The sequence below is a fragment of the Anarrhichthys ocellatus genome, unplaced genomic scaffold (assembly GCF_004355925.1).
Source record: "Anarrhichthys ocellatus isolate YVR2014 unplaced genomic scaffold, GSC_Weel_1.0 scaffold37, whole genome shotgun sequence".
In the NCBI taxonomy this organism is placed as follows: domain Eukaryota; kingdom Metazoa; phylum Chordata; class Actinopteri; order Perciformes; family Anarhichadidae; genus Anarrhichthys; species Anarrhichthys ocellatus.
Genome location: NW_022280067.1, coordinates 3,854,126 through 3,878,617, shown reverse-complemented (window position 1 = coordinate 3,878,617; position 24,492 = coordinate 3,854,126). Strand labels below are relative to the sequence as shown.

Genomic DNA, 24,492 nt, shown 5'->3' with positions numbered 1-24,492 from the left:
CAACACAGCGCTCTTCTGTCTCTGACTGGATCTTTGTTGAAGAAGTTTGAACGAGGAGCTGTTAGCACCAAAGGAAGCACCGGCGCCAGAGACAGACTACTTCTAACTGTGGCAAAGACCCCGTCCTTCCCCAAAAACATCTAATCACACAAGTGAAAGGCTTTGTTCACACTGCAGCGTTTCCTGTTCAAAGTCTCTCACATCAGGTTACTTTTTTTGTCTCTTTGTGTCAAATGTATTAAAGTACAAGAAAAAGAATCTGCAGGCTGCTGCGAAAAGATAATTATGTTTTACTTTAGTTCTGGTGGAGGACGAGTTGCAGACGAGTTCTGCAGAATTTGATTGAAATATTTTTGTACGTTTTGTCTTTTGCAACCGATTTGTCACTTTCACCATGCAGGTAACATATTTATCCATCTGTGATTTAAGAAAAGGACGAGAAAACGTTCAGCAAAACGGGTGAAAAGAAAAAGGACGGATGTAACTGTGTTTAAATGCCAGTCGTCCTGCATAATACAGACGTGTGTGTGTGTGTGTTGATGACATCCGTTTGTGTTGGTAGTCGTCGTTCCAGCAGCACCTTTGTGTCGGGCGCTTTGCAGCTAAACCACCTGAGGAAAACGCTTCTGTACATTTTAAGAGATTTCAGAACTGTGAGGAGACAAAACGCCAACGTGACGAGGACTCTGAAGAGAAAGATCTACAACTGAAGTTCCAGATGTTTGAATAACATGAAGAGTTGGGAGGAACAAAACCAAAATCACTGTGAGTGTGTTTAACTTTACTTAACGTTGGTCTTATTTCTGTGAGATAACCTGCGTCTCAGCCTTCAAATGACAAAGTCTGCACAAAGACATCGCGCACAATTTGACATTATTATTATTTTCAACAAGTTCCAACACAATACTCTTCCATGAACTGACAAGCTGATGAGGCTCATTGTTTTTGGTTTTTAATCATTTTTAAAGGGACAGTGTTTAGGGTTTAGTGACATCTCCTCCCTGAGTGACTATTATCCTCCATTCCTACTCATGGATCCCCAGAAAAAGCTCCATTTACCTGGGTAAAAAACATGAATTTCAGATTTTAGTTCTCTGTCCGTTTCTACTCATCGAGACGTTGTTAGCTGCTGCAATCACAAAATGTTTTCAGAAATAAATGAGCAGAGAAAAACGAGGAGAAATCACAAAACTCCAACGCGATTAAAAATGCAGAATGTTTCTGCTGAAACGTATAGTTTTCAAATCATTTTTTCCTCTAACCCTGCAAGCAGGTGTACCGTCATCTTAAACCCACACTTTCCACGATTTTAGGGACCAAAAAAATGACAACCAAAAACAATGAACACTTTACAGAGCTCGCTGGGTGAAGGGTGAAACACAACGGTCACCGTGAGAAGAGAACTGAGAGACAGCAGGAGGAGTTTTGGTTGAGCTGGTTCGGTACAGACCTGTCGGCTATAAAACCTCCGTTTAACACAAACGTAGGTCCTGATGAGGCAGGGCTCCTATACATCTACACGCCCCAAATTTCTCCAGATCTCAAATTCAAACGACTTTGCCAGAAGCTCACCACATAAAACTGCAAATATCACAATTCTGTGAATGAAAAGAAGGTTTTCATAGAAGTCTGTGTGTCATACAGTTCAGATTTGTTGTCCAAATTCAAAGAAAGTTGTCAAATGAATATGTTTTGCCAGACATTTGGGGGCCTCGTGATGCACAGGAACCCTGCATGTGAACACACATGAGACGGCTTGTAGTGGCAGATACAATGCAGAGGGTGAGTGACAGTCAGTGAGGTAATACTTGAGGTCTGACGCGGCGTTCACGGATCCAGTTGTGGTCGACGTTAAAGACAGTTCAGCAAGTCTGCTTTGAATGTTGCGAGTAAAGACATGTCGTCGTTTGACAGAACATTTTAGAAACATACATTTAGAAGCACCAAATGACCAGAACAGTAGTCATTTAATTCAGAATGTCATTATCAAAATGCTCAAAAAAACACTCCCTGTGCGAAAACCTGAATTTGCGAGTTCTCAAAAATACTCAGAAATTTGTGTCTTGTGAAGTCAATAATATTGAACACTGGCTGTCCTGCAAAATAAAATTTAAAAAAACAATCCAAGTTTTGTACAGATTTTGTGCCAAAAAAAAGATATCAACTTGACTTTCAGAAGTTCTCTTAAACACTTTGCACGTCTGCGACTCCGACCGGCAGTGAGAAGGAACTGAAAAATACCCAAAAACACAACGATGAGACGTCATCGACATGAACTGGTGTCTGTATCAGACTCTGCTCTCAACTTAAACATGCAGATTCACTTCCAGTGGGCGAGGACGTGTTCACACTTTACACCAGAGGTTAAATTTTGGGGCAAACAGGCGTAGATGTTGTACTCTGTTGCATCTCCACGTTGTCTTTTGAGACCGTTGTTGTGTTTCACAACTTACAAAAAAACAAAGGAATCATTTCTATTGCAGCTTTTGAGAAGTGAGAACGTAGCGGAGTGAGATGCTCGGTGTGAAGGGGCCGTAAACATGCGGGTGCGTCAGTGTTTGAGGATGGATATTAATAAGCACTTCACGGTGTGAAGATCTACCAAAATGAACGAGCTCTCTGCCCAAATATTGCATTTGTAGGTGTTGCAGGCATTTTTTGAACATGAGCGTTTTGTGTTGCGACAGAGTTGGTTGATAACGGTGTCCCAAAAAAACAGGTGAGATGATGAGCATGGGGGGGGGGGTTTAAAGTCTTGTGATGCTGTGAGAGCAAAGTGAGATACTCAGACCCCACAGACAGGATCTGATATATTTGTTTTGTGTCTTTCTCAGACAACATAAAGATGCTTCTATATACTTTGATACCGATAGCGAGTCTGTCTTTAAAAATCCTAATTTATGGCCCAACATATAGATAGTACTTCTGGGATCCACTCTTCTCTCTTTTTAACAGTCTAAAGTCTCTCTTACTCTCTTCAGTCTCTCTCTCTCTCTGTCTGTAATGACATTTTATGTACAATATTGGTATATAGAACATAAATTACTACACAAAATTTTCAGCCTATTCACAATTGACAATCATCAAAGAACCCAATAGCAAATCAGACAAAGCCAACAAAATGACAAATTAAAAAAAGAAAAAACTTGATAAACAGCTTAAAAGTGATGCCTGTTATATAACTTTTCCGTATATGTTCTGTGCTCCCGAGACGCGTCGAGTGTATTGTTGGAGAAAAAGGGAAAACAAAAGTATATATAAAAGAAAAAGGTTCGTCCTCCGCTCGCAGTCACTGTCTCAGGAGGATGAAATCTGCACGAAGCTCAAAAAAAAAAAAAAGACGGTCACGTGATTCCCGACATCTTGTTTGGGTGTAAACAGAGCACCAGTAGTGTCTTGCTTCCATGTGTCTCTTCTGTACAAAAGTATAAATATATGCTTTCTCTCCATTAGTCTTCTTTTTGTTTTTTTCATTTTCGTTTTGTTCACATATCTAGGATGTAGCGGACAAAAAAAAAAAAAAAGAGGTTGTTTTAGTCCCTAAAAAAACAGACCAGTGTTGCGGTATCTGTGCTGGAGGTTGCCAGTTTCTCTGGTAGTTGTCCCCCACCCATCCCTCTTTTTAGATCCCGATGCTGCTGGCTCGTGTTGACTTTTACCGTCGGGCGTTTGCTTGGTGTTGGTTGATCGTCTTTGCATAAATAAAAAGGTTTTCGGCATCAGTCCGCGGCCACTGGGCCCAAAAAAAAAAAAACAACAACAAAAAAACAACAACCGTTGTGTCCGTTTTAGCTACAGCAGATCCATCTTAGGTCTGTAATGGAGCAGGAGGGGGGATTTCTGGAGGGGGGAGACAAAAGCACAACCTCAGCATGAGCTGTGAGACCACACGCCCGTCAAGCTGCAGCAGTCTGGAAGCAGCTCCAGTAAGAGAGATGCTCCCAGAGAGCCTCAAAGAGGGTTTCACATTCAATACATTTTCTAAATTGTCCTAGTTTGATAAACTCAGACATGCCGATCAACACAACATATGTTTCACTGTTCTTCAGAAGGCAACACAGAACTATCGCCACATTAAATAAACCAAAAATATTCATGTCTTTGATGTCTTACCTTAAATCTCCATCTTGTCACAACAACAAATTTCAACGTGTGGTCCTTTCCCAAGATTTCCTCGTTGCATAAAATGTCCAGCTGTGACAAACAACAACAAAAAAAATCAAATAATTGAACAGGTGAGTGTTTGAACTGAACCACACGACTACACTAAGACAATCACTGGCTGGACACCTCTGACTTTTCAGGCTGTGAGGCAGAAATTAAAAGAACTTCCGCCTCCTGTACGCTGCCCCTCTCTGCTCTTATTCTCAGTGTGAGTGATACCGGGGCTGTTTCTTGGACAGGAGGCTCATGTGGACATGGAGTGTGGCTCCTGTGCAGCGGCGGGGCTCTCTGAGAGAACACACGAGTTCAATACTGAACACAAAGCGGCTCCTCAAATCTACCGCTCTCCCTGCGAGGTCAGCATTGATATTCTGCTGAGGGGAGCCTCGCATCGGCATCTGCCAATCAATACTTGAGAGACAGACAGGGAGGGAGAGAGGGAGAGGGAGAGAGAGGGAGGGGGGGGAGGCAGCAGCAGTGGAAACTGTCCCTCTCTGATTAGGAGGATTCTGAAAGTCAACGGGGGCTTTTGTGTCAACGTCAAAGACACTTGAGGGGTAAAACTACGACACAGAACAACCCTGATCCTTTTCAATTCCCTCGAAAAACCAGAAAGTTCTACATCACAGCAAGATGAACCCGCAGAAGAAGAGTACTTTCTTCTGTCTTCTGTGAGAGTAAATAGAAGATCTTCATGTTGTTGACTGATGATAGCACAAAACAATTTGAATATGTCAACTTAAGAGATTGTGAGGGGAGAGATTGCACTTTTCACTATAAATAATCTGCAGGTTAATACGCGTTGTAAATGGTCAGTAGTTGCAGCCCGACAGACAATAGAGTGATTGATTGTACGATAATATTAAAGGAGGAGTCGGTGATTCTGGAGAAAGATTGCTGATACTTGTTGAACTCAACACCCAAACGAATCCCCTTCAGATTCACCGTCTCTCTCGCTCCCACTGACTCTCTCTTTATACATCCACGGCGTTTCTCCCGTCAAGTACACGAGCGTGATGCTTTCACTTCCCGTCTGAACATTTAGACAGGCCGACGGCGGTGGAGTGAGTAAATGGCGCTCTGTTGTCCGTGTCGTAACGCGCTGCCCTCGGCTCGCTCGCTGAACACCGGATCCGTGCGAACACGTCTTTTCCGATAGTCGATAGATGAGACAACAATGGCTGTGCTATGGAGGCCGACGATATGATGGAGCCCACCCACTCATCTCTGTGACAGCCAGCGAAAAATATAAAAAAACAGAAGACACGGAGGCGTCTGAGATGATTATTCCCGGCGTTCTAAAAATCCATCCGTCAAAATTACCGCCCACTCCCCCCTCACTGTGTTAGAGACAATAAATAGAAAAATCACCACATCTAGATATCATCAGAGCTCGTTTCCTGCTAAATATAACACAAAGGGCCTCGTGTGACTCAGTGCGGGAAAGTATAATTCATTTATGTAATTTCTTGTGATGAGCTAAACTTCCAAACAAGTTAAAAACAAACGCAAAGATTTGTTCCAGTTTGCTACAAACCCATCTTTGGACAAAAAGCATGGCGTGGTTGTCAGCTCAGACGATTGTATCTTTAACATGCACTGAACTGTAATTCAGTTGGAGTATAATTCTGTGACGACGAGGGCAAAAACACAAACGTTTTCTCTTGAATTAGTTTCTTAATCCTGTGAATCTTTGTGTGTTTAAACCTGAAACTACATCTGGCAGTGGTTTTCCAGTTTCCCATTGTTCTCCGTACCTCATTAAATGATGTCAGGTTAAGCTTTTTGGCGATGAACTTCTTGAGGTGGAGGACCGTGGCTTGTGCTGAACACCGGATCCACTTGCGCTTCAGGCCTCGGAGCTTGCTGCTGTTGCACTCCAAGCAGATGCTGACCTGTTGGGAGGAAACACAAAGCAGAGAGCCGACGCTGAGCATCCTTCTGTGGGAAACAAAAGCCCTCACGGTCTGCACCAAATACAAGATGGAGACGGTCTTCATTGTAGTTTAAGACAATCGGCAAAACTGTCCAATCAACGAGTTACTAGTTAGTCTGTTTAACTTCATGTTTGCTCCTCGTGGTTAGTTTGTAAAACAGGAACCAGACCAGAACTAAACATAAGCAACTTAAGCAGATCCTTAAAACACAGCAGGTCTGCTGTTACTTATGAGCTCTAATCTGTGGTGAAAACAGACTGAAGGGCTATAAAGGTGTTGTGATATCTGGTTTATTCTGCCTGGCACTGGTGCCGATTATACCGCACGTTCCCACTGAACCAGCATTGTCTGTTTTGCGTTTCTCTTTCCATGCGACCGAGCGCCGCAACCATTGGCCCGTTCTCTTGTTGTTGTCTTTCCCCTGAGGAGACACGGTAGGTGGTTTTGGCAGGAGATGGTTGCAGGAGTCAGAATGCATTACAGCCTGTGATCTGCTGCCCCCACACATCAAAGAGACAGAAGAGGAGGACAGAAGCTCTCTCTGTCTCTCTCTCTCTATTGAGACATGAAAAACCAACATTCTGGTTTCTGCTCCGACTCTGACACCCCCTCTGCTCTCTATTAAACACCGGGCCGCCGTTCTATAAGCAAAGAGCAGCAGCGTGATGTACAGCTGCCAACGAGGGAGGCTGGTAATGTGAAATAAAAGCCCCGGCGGTGATCTGGACTCCGCGGCGGGTTTTCATTACATTACCGTGCATTAGTGGCGATGTAATGGAGCCAAAGAGTCCTGCTGCTGCAGCTGGATGCACACTCACACGTGTGCCTGATGCAACAGTGAGGCCTATCAAGAAAGCATCACGTGTGCCTTTTATGGCGTTACACAGAGAAAGCGTTGCCTCAGACTGTGGAGTTCGTGGCCGCTGAGAAACAAATGTAGAATTCAAGGCTTGATTAATAATTTAGAATATTTCCCCAAAGCAGACTCGTTAAGCCCAAAATAGCTGTAGTTTTATTAAATTTACACAAACTCTTCTCTCCACATGGAGATCAGAATCTTTTACAAGCCTGAAGGTTTTCATAACTCATCAGAACCACAGACTGTATGTGAGAAGTGGATGTAGTCGTCGTGACGTCACCCGTTGGTTTGTAGACTGCAGGTTTGAAGCCTTGACTTCGTCATTTTTTGATGACGGCATCTTGGTTTTTTGCAGCCAGAGAACAGAAGTGAACAAATTTGGACGCGTAATAGTGATGTAGAGACGCCGTATACGTCTCTGGTAGCAACCTGTCAATCACAGTAAGCCCCGCCCTAAAGCATCCCCTGCTTTATGGTCTGTTTGACTCTAAATGGACCATAATGTACTAAATGAACATCATGCTGTACTGAAGAAGACTTGAAACTAGAGATTGAGACCATAAACTCATGTTTACAATGTTTACTGAGGTAATAAATCAAGAGAGAAGTAGAGTCATTTTCTCATAGACTTCTATACAACCAGAGGAGTCGCCCCCTGGTGGACACTAGAGAGAATGCAGCTTTGACTTCACTTTTCAGAACTGGAGGTTGCTGTCTGATCACTGAAACTCCACTACCCCATGCTGCGAGGACAAAGTAGGGTTCTTCAATTAATTGGGACTTTGTTATGATCCTTTTCACTCGTTTTTTGGTGTGTCGCTGCTTTCATTAGTTTTCTCTGGCACTGCCTCGCGCCCCAAGGTTACACTCCTAAAGGTCGCCCAGAAGACAGCGGGGAAGCGTTCTGGAAGTCGGCCATGTGCTGCAGGTTCACCTGCTGGTTCCTACGTCTGCAGTGAAATCATGATTCTCTTCATTCTTCCTGATTGAAGCCGATGCTTTCATTCCTCTGGACCATCTTGTTTTGTATTTTCCAATCTTCTCACAACTCTGCTTTGCTAATAAAGTTTATTACAACGTTCTCGGCTCTCGACTATCTGGGCTGGTTGCTGCATTCTGAAAAAATAAAAGGGCTTCGAAGGACCTTTTACAGCCTTAAGTCATCCGTTTACCATGACCAGCTGAATGAAAGTTGTTACAAGTCAACACAAAAGTGGTTTCTAGGAGAGGGTGATCAGGATAAAACCCTCCATCAGGTATCATCACCTTTTATATGCCTTTCTGTTGCATCTCCGGCATACTGTATCATCTTCCGTCACAGTTCTCTTCATCTGCCTCTCATTTCCTTCTCTCTGACGAACATCCCCTTCTTAATGTTCACCACAAACTCACTCGATCCCTCCAACATTTATCCCCATCTTGTTTTTTTGTATCCCGCCATATCACCCTGCAGTGCATGGTGTCTTTCTCTCCCTTTAGTCCTGCAAATCTCTCATTTTCATCAGTCATCTTGTATTCCTCGTCTCTTTCCATCCTTCCCCCCTCCTCCTCCTCTTCCTCCTCTTCTGTCTCGGTGACATTTGACATGACTGCATTCAGCTCACACAGACAGCCGTATTAGTTATTCTGAACGCATTCTGCACCGCTGCTGAATTTCCAGAGGGCGAGATCTCTGCCCTCACCGGGGCGGCCTGCCTTCCCCACATGTCAGCAAAGAGCCGGTTGATCGGAGATGAATGGCTTGTTTTTAAAGAAATCTCCCTGCTGGGTTTTTGTTCTCTTCAAAATTATGACTCAAATTATGTTAAAAAAAAAGAAGAAAGAAAAAACAATTTCCTTCAGCAGCCTGTGTAACATGACGCTTTGTGTTTGTGATAACAACAATACCTCCGCTCTCTGCATTATTAATATCCGTCTGCAGAGCTTGGTAATGAGCCAGAATACAAATGAAATCAGGAAAAGCCCGTTTTCCATTTTAAAAGGCGTTCCGTGGTGTCCGTCTCTAAATGGATCTATGCAGAGAGACGTAACAACAGCACAGACAGAAGACTCCAGTCATTTTAAAACTGGTAACTCACATGGGGGCCACTTTTATAAAGGCAATAATTGATGTGCAGGCTTTTAAGGCAACTGTACCCACAATTATCAGCAACAGTATTTTTGTTCCTCTGTGCTTTTATTCCTGACAGACTGCTTTGTAACCCACAATTATTTTATCCAATTTGCTTCTTCTAATCTCTGCTAAAAGGCAAACCAATGAGCACTGCCTCCCAAATGTCCTTGTAATTTAGGCAAACCAGCCCTTTAACAATAAACCAATTTCCTTAAATACATTAAATTAACACTCTCTCTTATCTATCCGTGCACTCTATCATGTCCTCTCAATCCTCAGACCTCGCTGTCAGCAGTTTTGTTTTTTCATTCTAATTTTGGGAAACTTTAAAGACACAACGAGTAGGATTTGTTGGTTGCAGTTTGTAAACACAACATTCAAAGTTGGCCCCTCCTCTGGCGCTTCACCTCGCTATATTTGTGTTTTTTCCATAGACTGTATGTAAGAAGTGGGCGTAGACGTCGTGACGTCACCCTTTGGTTTGTGAACTGCTGTTTTGAAGCCTCGATTTCGCCGTCGCCATCTTGGAATACGGCCGTCGCCCCGTTGTTTTTTGCAACCAATGAATGGAAGTTACCATAGTTGGAATGCGGAGGAGTGACGTAGAGACGCCGTATACGGCTCTGATAGCAGCAGAGACCTGTCAATCACCGTGTAGCCCCGCCCTAAAGCATCCCCTGCTTTATGGTCTGTTTGACTCTAAATGGACCATAATGTACTAAATGAACATCATGCTGTATTGAAGAAGACTTGAAACTAGAGATTGAGACCATAAACTCATGTTTACAATGTTTACTGAGGTAATAAATCAAGAGAGAAGTAGAGTCATTTTCTCATAGACTTCTATACAACCAGAGGAGTCGCCCCCTGGTGGACACTAGAGAGAATGCAAGTTTAAGACACTTAGCGCTGTGTTTGTCATTTTCGTAGCTTCCTCTTGGATAATTGACAGGGAATTATTTTTGTAAAGAGTCTATTTATACAAGACGTTCTTTTTTCGGAAAATCCTACGTATTCTGCTATAAGCCGGGTTCATGTCCTCTGCATCAGAGATCGCTGCTCTGTCAGATCTCTGTTGACTCATGTCGGTTTGACAACAGTGTAAAATTCATACGGGTCGTATTTCATTTGGTCGGAAGTAGTTGGAAATTTTGAGCTGTTCCTAAGGGACAGAGATTTTCTTTATTCTCATTTAGGCAAACCAAGCCCCTGGAGAGAGGAAACGCAGAGCACAATTTTGTCAGTGAAAAAAAAAAAAGGGGGGTGGGCCTTACCTGCTCGTCGCTACGATGATAGTCGTTTTCCTCCTCTGGTTTCTCCTCTCCTGCCTCCTTATTGGCCGTCACCTCCGATTTTGCGTCGCCTGCGCAGAAAACCAAAGTGAAGAAGAGCGTTGAGCCGCCATGTTGTAAATCTTTAATACAATTTTCATATTTGCTGCCCTGGACTGGAGCCCAGTAACAGACCTACACACGTGCACATGTAGACGGTAAAAGCAACACATCTGTAGCGTGTACTTCAAGGACACTTAATGCAGCTGCTCGAGTGCCCATTATGTTCCTTAACTGGACTCAAGAGGCTCGAGCTTAATGGACGTCTGTGGTGCTGTTGAATACAAGACATGTCGGGTACATGTTTGTCTCTCTGCAGTATTTAAACAGCCTGCGCCTGTTGGAGCGCAAAAAGCTCCAGTTATAAGGTAATTACATTTACATGTCCGAGGGTGTCAGAGCGTCCTTCATACGACGTATCTGCCATCTGGGCACGTCTCTAACACAGGGCGACTTCTAACCAGGAGAGAATAAAGACCACTGTCCTTCATGAGGGCTGGCTGGCTGCCGCTCTGCCTTCATTAAGTTTGTCTGTTTGTTTTTTTTTCCAAGAAAATGGAGGCAGACGTGGGAGGACGTTAGCGAGAGCAGCACCCTCTGGTGAACATACGTTTCTCACACTTCATGTGTTCAAGGTAACGTGTTAATAACACTCCACGTGGAGCTTTGGGTTCGGAAGAAACCTGAAGGAAGCGGTACGCCACGAGTCAACTCCTTTGAGTGAAAAGAGACGTTTTGTAAAATTACATTCATTTTGAAGACACTACAGGGGAATCGGGTTAAACAATCAATGAATAGATATCACCATGAAGCACAGTTGATTACTGACATTAAGACTTTTTGTATTAAGTTTTCTGAAATGTTCTGTTTAAATACGCAAATGAGGCATTATATGGTAACTTGTGATGAATTACGGAGAGATCTACAAACGCAATAAGACAAAGTAATAAAATAAACACCCAGATGTGTATTTTGGATGTTTTCTTTCCACTAGTCTGAAAGAAAACTTAATTAAAATAAACCAAAATTCTCTAAATTGACCAGCGCATGTGTCTCGAGGCACATCCTTGTAACCAAAAGACAAAAAACAAATAAGTCTTATATTTGAGTTTCACAGTATCACGCTGTCTCACCTCCTGCTGTAATCTAGTTTAGAAGATCAACGTTTAAAAGCCCCGTGAAGCAGCTGCTACAAAGTAGTCCACGGCATGTGTGTTTATATATCTTTTATGGATTCTTCTTGTTGGCTGTAAAATTGTAGTAGCATTGACCTTTTAGATATGAAACTCAGTTATCAAAGTCTAAATTGCGGCGCGGCGACAACAATTGCAGCACAGATAGGTATTGCTTTTCTGTACACTCTTAAAAACAAAGACGTTCAAGTGTGTTCGTCCTGGATTCAGTGGCTGTAATAACATGGGGTGTGTGTGTGTGTGTGTGTGTGTGTGTGTGTGTGTGTGTGTGTGTGAGAGAGAGAGAGAGAGAGAGAGAGAGAAAGAGAGGACAGTTTACTTCAGCTCAGGCTGCAGATGGGATTGCGTTCAGCCCTCTGTGACTGTCTTCCATTCGGGCTAACTGTCACCAATTCCACCGAGTATTACCGGGGAGAGGTCCGGGCCGCTCGGGTGTCTCCTGACTCCAGACTCACTGATTGCTTATCAAGAGGAGCTCGCTCTTATTGTCGCGGCTCACCTTCAGACGACCCTAGAGTCTCTCAGCGACTCCAACCACGGGCGGAGACCCTGTTTGTGTTGGAGGTAATGGGACGATTGCTCGGGTCTGGGGATTTACAAAAAAAAAAAAAAAGCTGAGCTCCGTCTCTAAGAGTTTGAATCTCGTTCGCTCATTTGGGATCTGTGATGTACGATCAAATCATGAAGACCTGTACGATGATGAGATGGAGTAAATAAACTGGCAAGAATCTGGCAACCTGATACATATCACAACACAGGTGTTACGATTCATATTACAATACTGTAAACAAGGCGATATACTGGACATCTTTTATCTACATTTAGGAAAAAGAACGCACAACTATATGCATACAAAAAGTTTACTTTTTATGAAACCAGAATGTGCATTTGAATTTATCCAACTTCAAAACATTACTTTTTGTGCAACCTAAACCGATGCCTGCCTCAGATCTTAATTCGGTAAAATAAAACAAAACATAATATCGCAAAAACTCATCGAAGTGCATCGATATTTTCTTGCTCCCCTAAAGTTTATATAGAAGTAATACGATTAAAAAGTGCTCTCAGCAGACTCATCGCATCCATTTTCTTGCATTTAATGCGTTTAAACCAGAGTCTGTGTGCTGGTGGAAGAAAACTCACCGTGTATGAAAAGCAAAGTGAATAAAGCTTACGACTCATGTGTGGCCTCTTTGAAAAAGTTGAATTATTAAAATTATATTTAAACAGCAATTTCCTGTTGAATAAACGCAAAGAATGCATTCTACCTCAGCTAAAAGCAAGGCTGTTTCTCCGACCAGCTCTGGTTGGTCGGACTTCACGTTAACAGCATCGACTCCTCTGGTCCTGCGTTCAGCTCTGAGGAACTAGGACGCGGTTAGCAATGTGGCAGATGCAGATTTATTTACCTCGGCTTGTTAAGAGAGGACCCGAGAGAAAGTTTCTACTTCTGGGGGAATCTGGATAAATTAAGACTTTAATTAAGTGTGATGCGGTTCAGCTCGGCTGGCGGGGGCAACACCAACAGAGCGCCCGTTGTCGCCGTAGTTAGCGTCGTGTGATCTCTGCTTCACCGCGTGTTGACTTTAGTTTGCCGTTCTTAAATAAGAGCTAATGAGGAGCACTCATCTTCTCAGAATGGAGAGCAAAAAGTTACTTTGAAGCCCTCGTGGGGAGGCTGGATATACAAACAAGATCTGAGAGCGTAGTCGTGTTTGTTGATGTTGTCGTTGGCACACATGTTCACATAACAGCCCGTTTCCAATCATCTTTACTATCACCCCTATGTAGATCAGTCACTGTGCTGCGTGTTGAGTTTAAACATGTTAACATTCGACACCCTTGGTGCAACAACAACTGTGGTCCGTGTTGGCTACAAGTGAGGCAACCCCTCCGGCAGGGTTCCCTTCATTCTGTGTCTTGCGCTGTCAACGGCTCTGCAGCTCCCCCCAACAGATCCAGGTACTTAGGATGCTAAACATCTGGAATGAGTCTGCGGTGATGCACCTCGGCTCGCGTCTTGGAACAGTTCACACAAAGTGCTCGAGGACCCATGTGCGAAGACCGAACAAGCGAAAATCAGGGCTGAAGTCGTGTAGTGCGAAGTAGGCATTAGTCCACACTACATGAGAACCTTTATCCGGGTTAAGACCTCCTCTTCCGTGAGCTGGTCACTATTTACAATCAGTTTGGCGACTTGAGACGCAGAATGGACTTGGGAGTTGAGAGACAACGTCTACAGCTAATCTCTGTCAACAGATCTGCATATAAATGCAGGTACGTTATATTAAAAAGATAATAAAAAGCTTAATCTTTGTCAGAAGGCAGCTGATGGGATTTGAGTTTATGTATATATTTCAGCCACTGTGTTTCCGCCTCTTTTGCCACGATTGGTCGATACTACTCGCACTACAAACGAAAACAAGAACGCTGCCGATACCAGGATTGTGTAATTGTTTATAGAGTTATTAGAGTTTCATGCAGCTGTAAGGGCAGCAGGTTCTCTGTAACTACAACTCACAGCCTTGATGGCGCCTCCAAGAACCCATGCAACCCTCAGGGTTTCAATCTTCATCTCTCGGGGTGTTTTCAGACTTGCCTCCAAAGGACTGGAGTCACTGTCTGGACTAATATGAGCCAACTTACACTGCTGCTACTTTGGTCCATCCATCATGATGAAACGGTGATGCGTGAGTGGGTGGCGTGTCACAACGCAGCAGCACCTTCAATCACAGAGTCTCATTTTGAAGAAAGGTCCCTCGCAATGCACTGTTTCATCAGACGAACCCTTCATACCGTATTATCAACACGATCATTTCTAGTTCTATTATGTTATTCCTTCATTAATATACACTGTTTTCATAGTGTAGGTATTGATTTAGCTTCCTATGTGCAGAGCTGGATGCCAACCCAGAGACCAGCTTTATTTTCCCAGAATTCAGAAAACGAATTCAGAAAACACACAGAACTAAAAAAAAAAAAAAAGCTTCAAATGCACGAAACTCTTCGTTGATCCAGGAGAGAAAGCCTCCTGGTCAATGAGCCTCCACATGAAACGAAACCATGTTTGACTTTCTGCAGTTTTTCTCGTGTCAAACGTAAATAAATATCTTGACTCACTCCCCAAAGCTGGAGACGTCATTACCGTTTGTTTTGGCGCACTGAATGGAAACGACAGTGAAATGCAATCCAGGAGTGCGTGGGTTTCTATTTCTGTCGGCGTCTGGGCAAACGATCCTTAAAACGTGTGTGTGTGTGTGTGTGTGTGTGCTGTAGCTAAAGCGGTCTTCAAGCGAGAGCAGTTCCACTTCCATTTGAGCCTTAATTACCGAAAATCTGAGAGGGGGATTAAGCCAGCGATTAGGCCTGCCGGCGTGAAGGCCCTCTGGGCACACATCTACGCCGGGCCCTGGTACGGAAAAGCCAACTCACTCACCAAATTGCCTTCTTTTCTACAGCTTAATGGCTTCCGCTGTTACCCGTGGTCTAATGTAGCTCGTTATGATTCTTTTATAGTACAATGAGAAGAACGAGGCGACGACGAGCGTTTTTGGTGGCCGCACATCTGCACAATATTCCGTTCTTCCACCGGCTGTAGTTGTGTCGAGTCATGAACACATTCGTTCTGCAGCCTGAGGCCTCACATCCTGCTCATACTTTCAGACACCAGCTGTATTTTAAACTCGATATACAACAGAGACCCGTATCCCTACCTCTGTAACGATGTGTTTGTGCTACCTTGTGAATAAATGTCCCGCCTCTGGTTCTTAGTCTTTGTACGAATCAAACCAAAAGATCTGAGTGGAGTAAAGACTTCAGAGGGTTCAGCTGATTAGAGGAAACTGGCTCCTTGAAAACTTTACAGACGATCGACAGAAGTTTAAATCTGTGAAGTCCGATTAACAAATCAAAACCTTCTGGGGGGGGGGGGGGCATACAGAAGCTTTGATGAGTCCACACTTCATCGAAAATACAGAAAAACTAACAAATGCATGGTGAGTACACAAACATGTGTGTTGGTCTGTGTTGTTGTAGAGCCACCTAAGACTTTCTTTGTTGGTTTGTTTGACTCCCAGTATTTGGAGGACCTTCCACTCACATCACATGATCACGGTAAACACCTCCGGTCATGCTGCGGCCCCCGTGTCTCTTATGGACTACCTGAAGGTCATGTTGAACAGGGAGACGTAAACAAATCCAGCTGCCTTCACGAAAACAATTTGCATAATCAACCAGATAGAACCAAGATGAATCAGCCGAGGGGGGGGGGACTGTACCATTACGTTGATCTAGATGAGTCTTCATGTTGCAATGATCTCCTTTAATGTCTCCAGGCACCTCCATCCCCAACTTCTGATAGAACTCCCGCTGCTTCTTCATCTCCGCTGTGCGAGGGAGAGAGATCAGAGAGGACGGGCGACACTTTAAAATGAGCACTGAAACGTGCGTCATGAGGTCTTCTAAGCACAATAATGACAACAAGGAGATATTAATAAAATGAATGCTAAGCCAACTAATAATGTTGGCTGGGTTGCTCCAATAAGGATTCATTCAAAGCAGGTTTAAAATGAGTAAATCCAGATCTGTGTTTAGTAAATCCAAGTTTAAACTACAATGAAGAAGAGTTTCATTTATGGAGATGCTTGCTTTCCCAAATCAGAATAAATAAATACATTTTGAGCTGCTGAAACTAGTAAGTAGGCTATAAAAGAGCTCAGCATTGTTTGCTAGCTAGCTTAAAAGAGTCAGTTATTTAGCCTCACGGTACTCGTGATGGCTCGACAGAGAAGCTCTGATTTCTAACACTTTAAGTAAAACCTGCTGGACGAAATAATGGAAGATAGAAAACCAGACAACAGCACAGAAAGGAAAAAGAGGAACAGCAACTGGCAGACTGATTTAAGGGAACAACTGGAAAGACAGAAAGAAAGAACCATGAAAACAAAGGAAGCAATAAGTGTTATTTCTTCGACAAACTTAATTAATTTGCTCATTAAACCTCCTCAAGTGGAAGATTAAAATTAATAGTGAAACACATTTCGAAGCTCTGGTGCAACAGAATTAAATGTAATCTAGGTTTAAAGAGAAGTTACAACTTAAAGTGTCAATCTGGAAGATTAAGTCACAATTCATCAACAAAGGAGGAAACACAATGGTGATGAAAGTACTGTAATATTTACATATTTGCAGTATTACAGACCGGGTATCTGGGGAGACATTTCCAGAAAAAATTAAATGGAATCCAGAATGAACTCTTAAAATGATTGTCACTTTAATATTTCTTAAGCTAGTTTTAGTGCAACGTGATTTAAAGTTAAACATCGATTCAAACAGTTGTCACTCACTAACCGGCTCGGTTTCACCAACAAGGATTCATTTATAAACCCGACATCAGCAGGACTCAGTGGAAGCCTTAAGGTCACTAAGTGGATCTCTTGTGCACTTACCCTCTTGAAGTCCCGGTACCAACTTGTAGACAATGTCTTGCATTGTTCTGTCATGGCTGGAAAGAACAACAAATCGGTTAGTTACCGTATTAGTTAATGAGAAGTTATACCATTGTTACTACATCCCTATGCTTTTAAAGGGGCCTCTAGATGGTTAACAGGAGAGGAAAGCAGAATATTGAACTTATTATAATACCACTAACTGAGAACCCTGTTTTCTGATGAGAAGCACCAAATCTCAACCTGACATTTACTAAGAAATGTCAAATGTGTTGGACCGAAAAATTCAAATGACACCTGCTCTCAGAGGCCGGTGTGCAGCATATGTTTTGTCAGTCAGAGTGTTAAACAGCCTTTCCCTGTCGGGCAGTGCAGGTGACGCAGGTGCACAGTGTGGGGCTCGACATCGCCGTGCCGCTGCGTTTTGACAACCAGCTAACGGACACGACGTGCCGGGTTTGCTTCAGCATTGTGGAGGAGAGAAATACTCCTCCCGTTTGTCTCCCCCGCTGTCCACCCGGGAGAGTCGTCGTATCTGCCGGCGCTGAGGCTCTTTGCAAAAGGCAGGGAAACACTGACCCCCGCTGGACAGAGCCGGTAGTTTGTTCTCAACAGTGTCACAGAGTGTACACGTGTGACACAGATACGAGCTGTTAAATTAAGAGAAACCTTTAGAAGTCAGTGGAACTCCACTGAAGGGAATGAACGCCATTCTTCTGATGTGTAGGTTCAGCCTGTAGGTATATCAGCATCCTATGGTTTGATTGGCCTCTATGCTACATGTTGTCTGTGTTATATTTCTTATAATAATAACATCAATGAGACTTTCACCAGGTTAAATAAAGCTTGCAGCTTTTAACAGGACGGCACTTCAAAGTGGGTCACTGAAAACTGTAGTCATGTTTTATGATTTATAAAAACAAGAATGTTGCACATTTTTTTAATTTATTCATCCAGGCTTGGTGCTTCTCTGCAGCAAAAAATAATAAAGAAATAAATAATTAAAGAACTGACAAAGAACTGGCTCATGTTCCACTCCATAAAGTGTCGCCGTCTTCAGGATTTTGAGCAGATAGAAAATACCAAAATAAGTCAAATCATTACGTTTTATCTAAAGTAATATCTTACGTTTTATATTCTGTAAAATTAGCGGTCATTTAGCTGTGACTTTAGCTTGTATACTATATATATATATTTGAAAGTAAATTATTCACTGACGACTCATTTCCTTCCCACCACTAAAGAACACCCGGCTGTTTGTGGTTTGATTGTCGCACGTGAAATAATAAAACGGATTAAACACGTCGGGGAAATCCACACTTGACAGAACGAGAGGCTGGATTCGTGCGGAGCTAATTCTCCGAGTGTGATTTCAAGTTCAATCTCAAACATCAACTTTGATCAGTCGTCTTGATGAGCAGATGGCTTTTATTTGTCTTTGTGATGTTTCTCATCAAATCCAATTTTCTACAAACAACGAGGCCAAAAAAAACCCCAAAACAAACAGCTAGTGCACGAAATGAAGCATTTCCTGCACAACAATGAGTCTGCAGACGGCACAGTTTGGACGGTAATGAGTGAATTTGCGGGTGCACGTGAATTAATCAGACACGAATGCATGAGCGCTCAGAGGCGGAGCGAGCGACAGCAACGTCCCTCAGAGAGGAGGACGCAGTCTGGCAGAGAGAACCCAACAAAACAACAAGAAGCTGACTTCACTTCCTAAATGTCACCTTATCATTTCAACCGGAAGAGAACGTCTGTTCACCAGATTCATCCTTTAGAGTCTCAGATGTTTGCAGCGGTCAATTATTTCAAAGAGAATTTAGCAATTCTGATGTTTTTGAAGCAAACTTCTTCAAATATTCCCCTGCCGTGCGTACTGAGGTTGACTGATGAAAGTGACTTATTATTACAGCTGTAGTCAGCATCATCTTCACCACATTAAAGGGAAACGCCTCTGATTTTACACATCAGTGTGTTTACAGGTCTCAAGTACGACTGCACATGTTAAAAATAATATTGTATAAAGTCTTAAATTTGCGAGATCAGAGATTGGAGCATTTTGGTTGCCTCTAAACAGATATCAACCTACAGCTACACTACTAGCACAACACGCACTCTGTCAGCCGTTGAATTGCATTGTGGGTAATGTAGGTAATGTAAATGTGTGGAATTAAAAAGAAGACGCCATCTTTGGTTCTGCTGGTCAGTTAAATCATCTTATTCAGGATAGTAATATGAAAAGTTCACACTCATTCATCAGTGAGACAATCCATTTAAAGATATCATAGTTCCTTTATTGTATTTAATGAATACAACATGCATTTATTATTTATTGCACTGCGTACTGTACGTATTCTCTAGAAGCTCGTCTTGGAAACAGTATTGTAAATGAGTTTAGGTCATAAATGCTGTCGTAGTGATCGGGCATCCGAGTCATAAAAGAGAACATTTCTGATTAATAGGAGGAAAAAAAAAAAACTTTTATTTTAAATGAATGTTGATCTATTTAAAACCAGCCTACTTACTCTCATACGTCAGAGACATTCTGAGCATCTTAAGGGTGTAGCATTATTTTATTCATCAAACTGTCTTATGTTCATGCATGCATATATATATATATATATATATATATATATATATAAAGTATACAGAACACCCTCAGCAGACTGACCAGTGTGTGTTTTTCCAGCTGAAAGAGTGAAAATAAGATGGAAAAGGCTGAGCAGCACTTTGTTCTTTGGTAGTTTGTTTGTCTCATGCACACTGACTAAGCTGTCGGTGTGTGTGTGTGTGTGTGTGTGTGTGTGTGTGTGTGTGTGTGTGTGCTATATGTTCATGAGTGAGGAATGCACAAAGAAACCTTGAGAGGAGAGGAGTGCACTGTAGGTGGAGAAGGAGAATGGAAGAGGATGTAAGTGAAAGACAACAACTCACTGTACGTGTGTGTGTGTGTGTGTGTGTGTGTGTGTGTGTGTCTCTGTCACTCACCCGATGTACTGCAGTGGATGGCTCTGATGAATAACGATCCTACACGTGGGACACGTGTTGTTTTCTTCCAGATACTTCACTAGACAGCTTCTGCAGACTGGACACACACACACACAAACACACACACACACACACACACACACACACACACACACACACACACACGATATGGTTACTTTCCAAGATACACATTGATATAAATAAACCCACTGGCCAACAATGATGCTGTGTATTTAGTTTGTTTTAATCCTGATTATCTGATGAGTAAATCTGATCACAGGAACTCAACCACATATTCAGCATTTAAAAATCTCTCTTCAGGCAAACTTTACCATCGATAGCTGATGATTAGAGCCCAGCTGTTATTAGCTTACACATCATATATATATATATATATGTTTGGCACTTCTGTACTGACATTTCTTGTATCAGCCGACAGTTTCTGAATGACTTCAAATCGTACATGTGTCTCTGGTACCCAGTTTGTCCATCAGAGAGCACCAACGAGTTCATTTTGGTGACAATTCTTTTATAAGCAATTTACAGGGATCTGTACCGGCAGGCTGACAGTCTGCCCCTCTCAGTCCTGGTTCTGGTTCTCCTGTACCTCCCCTCCAGCGACAAGATTCTAACTTTTGACCGATAAACCAATGTTAAAATGATGTTTAAACATAAAATATTTGATCTGTCACCTACGTAAACTTTCATGTAGGTGCTGGTTTTAAGAAGCAGCACCTACAAACATACCTCCATCAAATCCATCTCCACCCGACCAGTTTTTTCAACTCATCGTCTCAGTGTTATTGCAGCGGAGCTCAGACTGAACAGCTGCAACGGTGACGTGATGTGAATCTCTTTGTCTCAGGTGTGTGATGGTGGAGACCCTCAGGAGGGAGAATCAAAGCGTCTACGCGGATGTTTACAGTGAGCAGAAGAGCTCCCGTCTGTGGTGGAAGAGCTCCCTCTGCTGGACAGATGAGGTATCACACCGTCTGGGTTTATCTCACTATAATGTTATTGTTATATTCTTTCATAACGCTGCATGCTCTTTTTACCATTTAGGCGCTTAGTTCAGTGTCTTGTTTGAAGCTTATTCGAGGTGCTTTATGCTGCAAACATTAGCTTCAGAATAAGCTCTCTGAGTGAAGGGGATTGATCTGCTTGATCAGGTTTTTCTCCCTTAAAGTAAACAGAAATGTATCGCTTCAATGTGAAGCGAGCAGGAGAGCGGCTGGTTGGCTCACGCTCCAGTGTGACTGATTATTCTTAGCGACCCAAATGCAGCGCACCAGGAACGAATGTGTGTGAGCTCCATTAAACAGCTCCAGAGACGGCGGGGGTGAGAAGGCCTTCCAGCTCACAACCCACAGACCTCCGTTTGATTCGCAGTAGTTTGACTTCACAACAACAAACTGAGAACTTCAGCTCGGTTCAGATCCCGTGTGAGCACTGAAGGGCACCTGAGGCTGAGGACGAGGGAGACCCCTGATTCTGGGTCGGACCTGACCCAGAAACACACGAGGCCTCGCTGGTTGTACAGGAAGTTTCTGGCTAGATGAGGAAGCGCTGACCTAAAACTTGTTTCATAAGAGGGATGAGAAGATGCCAAAGACACCAACAGCTGCATTTAAAATGCATTTTCTACAACTTAACAGTTTAGAGGGCAAGGAAGAAGAGAAGAAAGGAAGAAGGGAAGAAAGGAAGGAAGGAAGAGAGGATGGAAGGAAGGAAGGAAGGAAGAAAGGAAGAGATGATGGCAGGAAGGAAGGAAAGGAAGAGAGGATGGAAGGAAGGAAGGAAGGAAGAAAGGAAGAGAGGATGGAAGGAAGGAAGGAAGGAAGGAAGAAAGGAAGAGATGATGGCAGGAAGGAAGGAAAGGAAGAGAGGATGGAAGGAAGGAAGAAGGAAAGGAACAAGGGAAGAGAGGATGGAAGGAAGAAGGGAAGAAAAACAGGCAGACAGGAAGTGTGTGAGTGTGTGTAGACCTACAGGTGTGTAAGCAGACAGGAAGTGTGTGAGTGTGTGTAGACCTATAGGTGTTTAGGCAGACAGGAAGTGTGTGAGTGTGTGTAGACCTATAGGTGTTTAGGCAGACAGGAAGTGTGAGTGTGTGTAGACCTACAGGTGTGTAAGCAGACAGGAAGTGTGTGTGTGTGTGTGTGTGTAGACCTACAGGTGTGTAGGCAGACAGGAAGTGTGTGAGTGTGTGTAGACCTACAGGTGTGTAAGCAGACAGGAAGTGTGTGAGTGTGTGTAGACCTACAGGTGTGTAAGCAGACAGGAAGTGTGTGAGCGTGTGTAGACCTATAGGTGTGTAAGCAGACAGGAAGTGTGTGAGTGTGTGTAGACCTGTGTGTAGACCTACAGGTGTGTAGGCAGACAGGAAGTGTGTGTGAGTGTGTGTAGACTTACAGGTGTGTAAGCACTCTGTGACGGTGGTGGCGTCGATCAGGTAGCCATCACACAGACGACATGTGATGTGGGCGTTGATGTGACACAGCTGTATCTTCCTCGTCAGCATGTCGGGGTTCTGGGGAAGAACAACAAGACGAAGAAATGTATTCAGAATTGGATTCAGGATTATTGGGACGCTGTCTGCAAGTTGATCTTTTCTATCTCTCTCTTGCTTTGAGTGGTCTGTAGCTGAACTTCTCCCTTGTTCTCCATTTGACAAGAATTAATACACAATAGTACTCGAAAGAAATAAAAACCGTTGAAAGCTGTTGTGGGTTTCTTTAATGTATTTGTCATATGTCTGTTTTGTTTAAGGGCTGAAATTAAAATGTAAAAAATAGCTGTTTGCCGTTATATTAATGCTCTGAATTTTGCCCTTACATATTGGTTAACACTAAACATTTCATTACACTTCATACGTATCCATACATGCACGCTCTTTATACAACTTGCATTGTGTCTTTTCTGACACTGTTTTAGAGGGAAACTCTCGAGGGTCACGGGTTCAGTCGGTTTAATTTGCAGACCAAAAGGTTTTAGGTTCACTCCCTGCAGCTGTTAATCTGTCCTAATAGTCTGTGGGCAACACTGTGTGCTGCTCTACAATTACAGCTAAAGTGTAAGTTGCATAACATCACAGACGCTCAAATAAAGGAAGTTCTATTTGTTTCTGAAAACAGAGAGCAGATGGCAGCTCGTGGGCTGAGGAGAAATGAGAGAAATCTTGAATCATTGATGGTTTAAAACATCAACCAGGAAAATCATTAAAGTTAGGTTCTGTTCTTTGTTCTGTAAAAGAAGCGAGCACACATAATGTGACAGACAATATCCAACTAAACATCTTTAACACCTGCAAAATTCAAAACTTTGGTTTCAGTCCAACCCGAGAAAAGTAACTTCTGCTTCCATGTTCTTTGTTCTTATAGCTGCTGCTCTAATGTGCATGTGTCTGTTTGACATATTACATTTTAGATTTGAGTGAGTACGTCACTGATTGATAAGCGAGTCACATCTTTTGTGGACAATCATTTGTGTCACAATTTGGTAGATATAAACAAATCCATGCACACCGGGGACAGAATATAACATGTATGAATCCTTAATTACATGGAGGTTAATCAATCATACAACCATATTAAAACAATTCCCGCTAATGCATAGAATAATGCCTCTATGTAGGGAAAGATAAGCCAGTTTCACAAGGTGCTTCATCACTGAAACTGCCACGCCGCCAGTAAAATACCCATAATCCCATCACGTAACAATATGTTGGATATTACTGCAGCCTTTTATGTCAGCTGGCTGGGCTTCATTGTTTTCTATGCCTGGTCTTATTGTACCCACAGAGCCAGTTAGCTGCTTTCCTGCAACAGAGTCCTCGTGTCTCCTGTGTTTCCATCTCCTGGTTGAGTTTAAGAGACCATTGCGGAACTAGTGGCCTGTTTTATGTTGATATTATAACACTGTGGTTCAGTCATCAGAGACACCCTTAGGTATGAGTTCACTAGAACACTTAAGAATGTCTCTACAGACGTGTGTTGAGTAACTGAATGACTGACTGTGGTTTCACTGTGGGAGTAACATCATCAACAGGTCACTAAGAGTCCTCTCTGTTCTCACAGAGCTGATGTGTACAACGGTCAACTAGCCTGTTAGCTCAGAAATATACATTAAAGGCCGCCAACAGCAGATATGGGCTGTGGTCGAATAGTGAAAAAATATAAGATAGGATAACTTTACTGTCCATTCTATGACATGAAATGGAGTCTGACTGCACTAATACTCGGCTACGGTGGATGTTGTTTTTTAAGCAACTTTATTTATAACACATAGAAAGTACAGTGACAAACGCAATGCTTTACAGTTTGAGTTAAGGATCCAAAACAGATAAGTCAATACCAAAAACATTATCACGGTCATGTCCATATTTATCGTACGATAAGTCGATAACGCAAAAATGATCACGGTCATGTCAATATTTATCGTACGATAAGTCGATA

The 24,492-nt window shown here is 42.8% G+C and overlaps 1 protein-coding gene across 2 annotated transcripts in view; it reads right to left on the bottom strand.

Annotated features, from left to right (window-relative positions):
* Nucleotides 1-766: 766 nt before the first annotated feature.
* pcgf3 (polycomb group ring finger 3) overlaps nt 767-24,492 on the bottom strand; it is a 47,149-nt gene continuing 23,423 nt past the window's right edge. Inside the window, exons 3-10 of one of the 2 annotated variants that reach the window (XM_031866890.1) lie at nt 22,451-22,568; nt 20,039-20,135; nt 17,045-17,100; nt 15,875-15,982; nt 10,348-10,436; nt 5,922-6,059; nt 4,114-4,194; nt 767-3,840 (exon numbers count right to left, since the gene is read on the bottom strand). In XM_031866890.1, coding sequence (XP_031722750.1) covers nt 3,793-3,840; nt 4,114-4,194; nt 5,922-6,059; nt 10,348-10,436; nt 15,875-15,982; nt 17,045-17,100; nt 20,039-20,135; nt 22,451-22,568 — 735 coding nt within the window. In that variant the 3' untranslated portion in view covers nt 767-3,792. The other variant, XM_031866889.1, reaches the window with a different exon arrangement.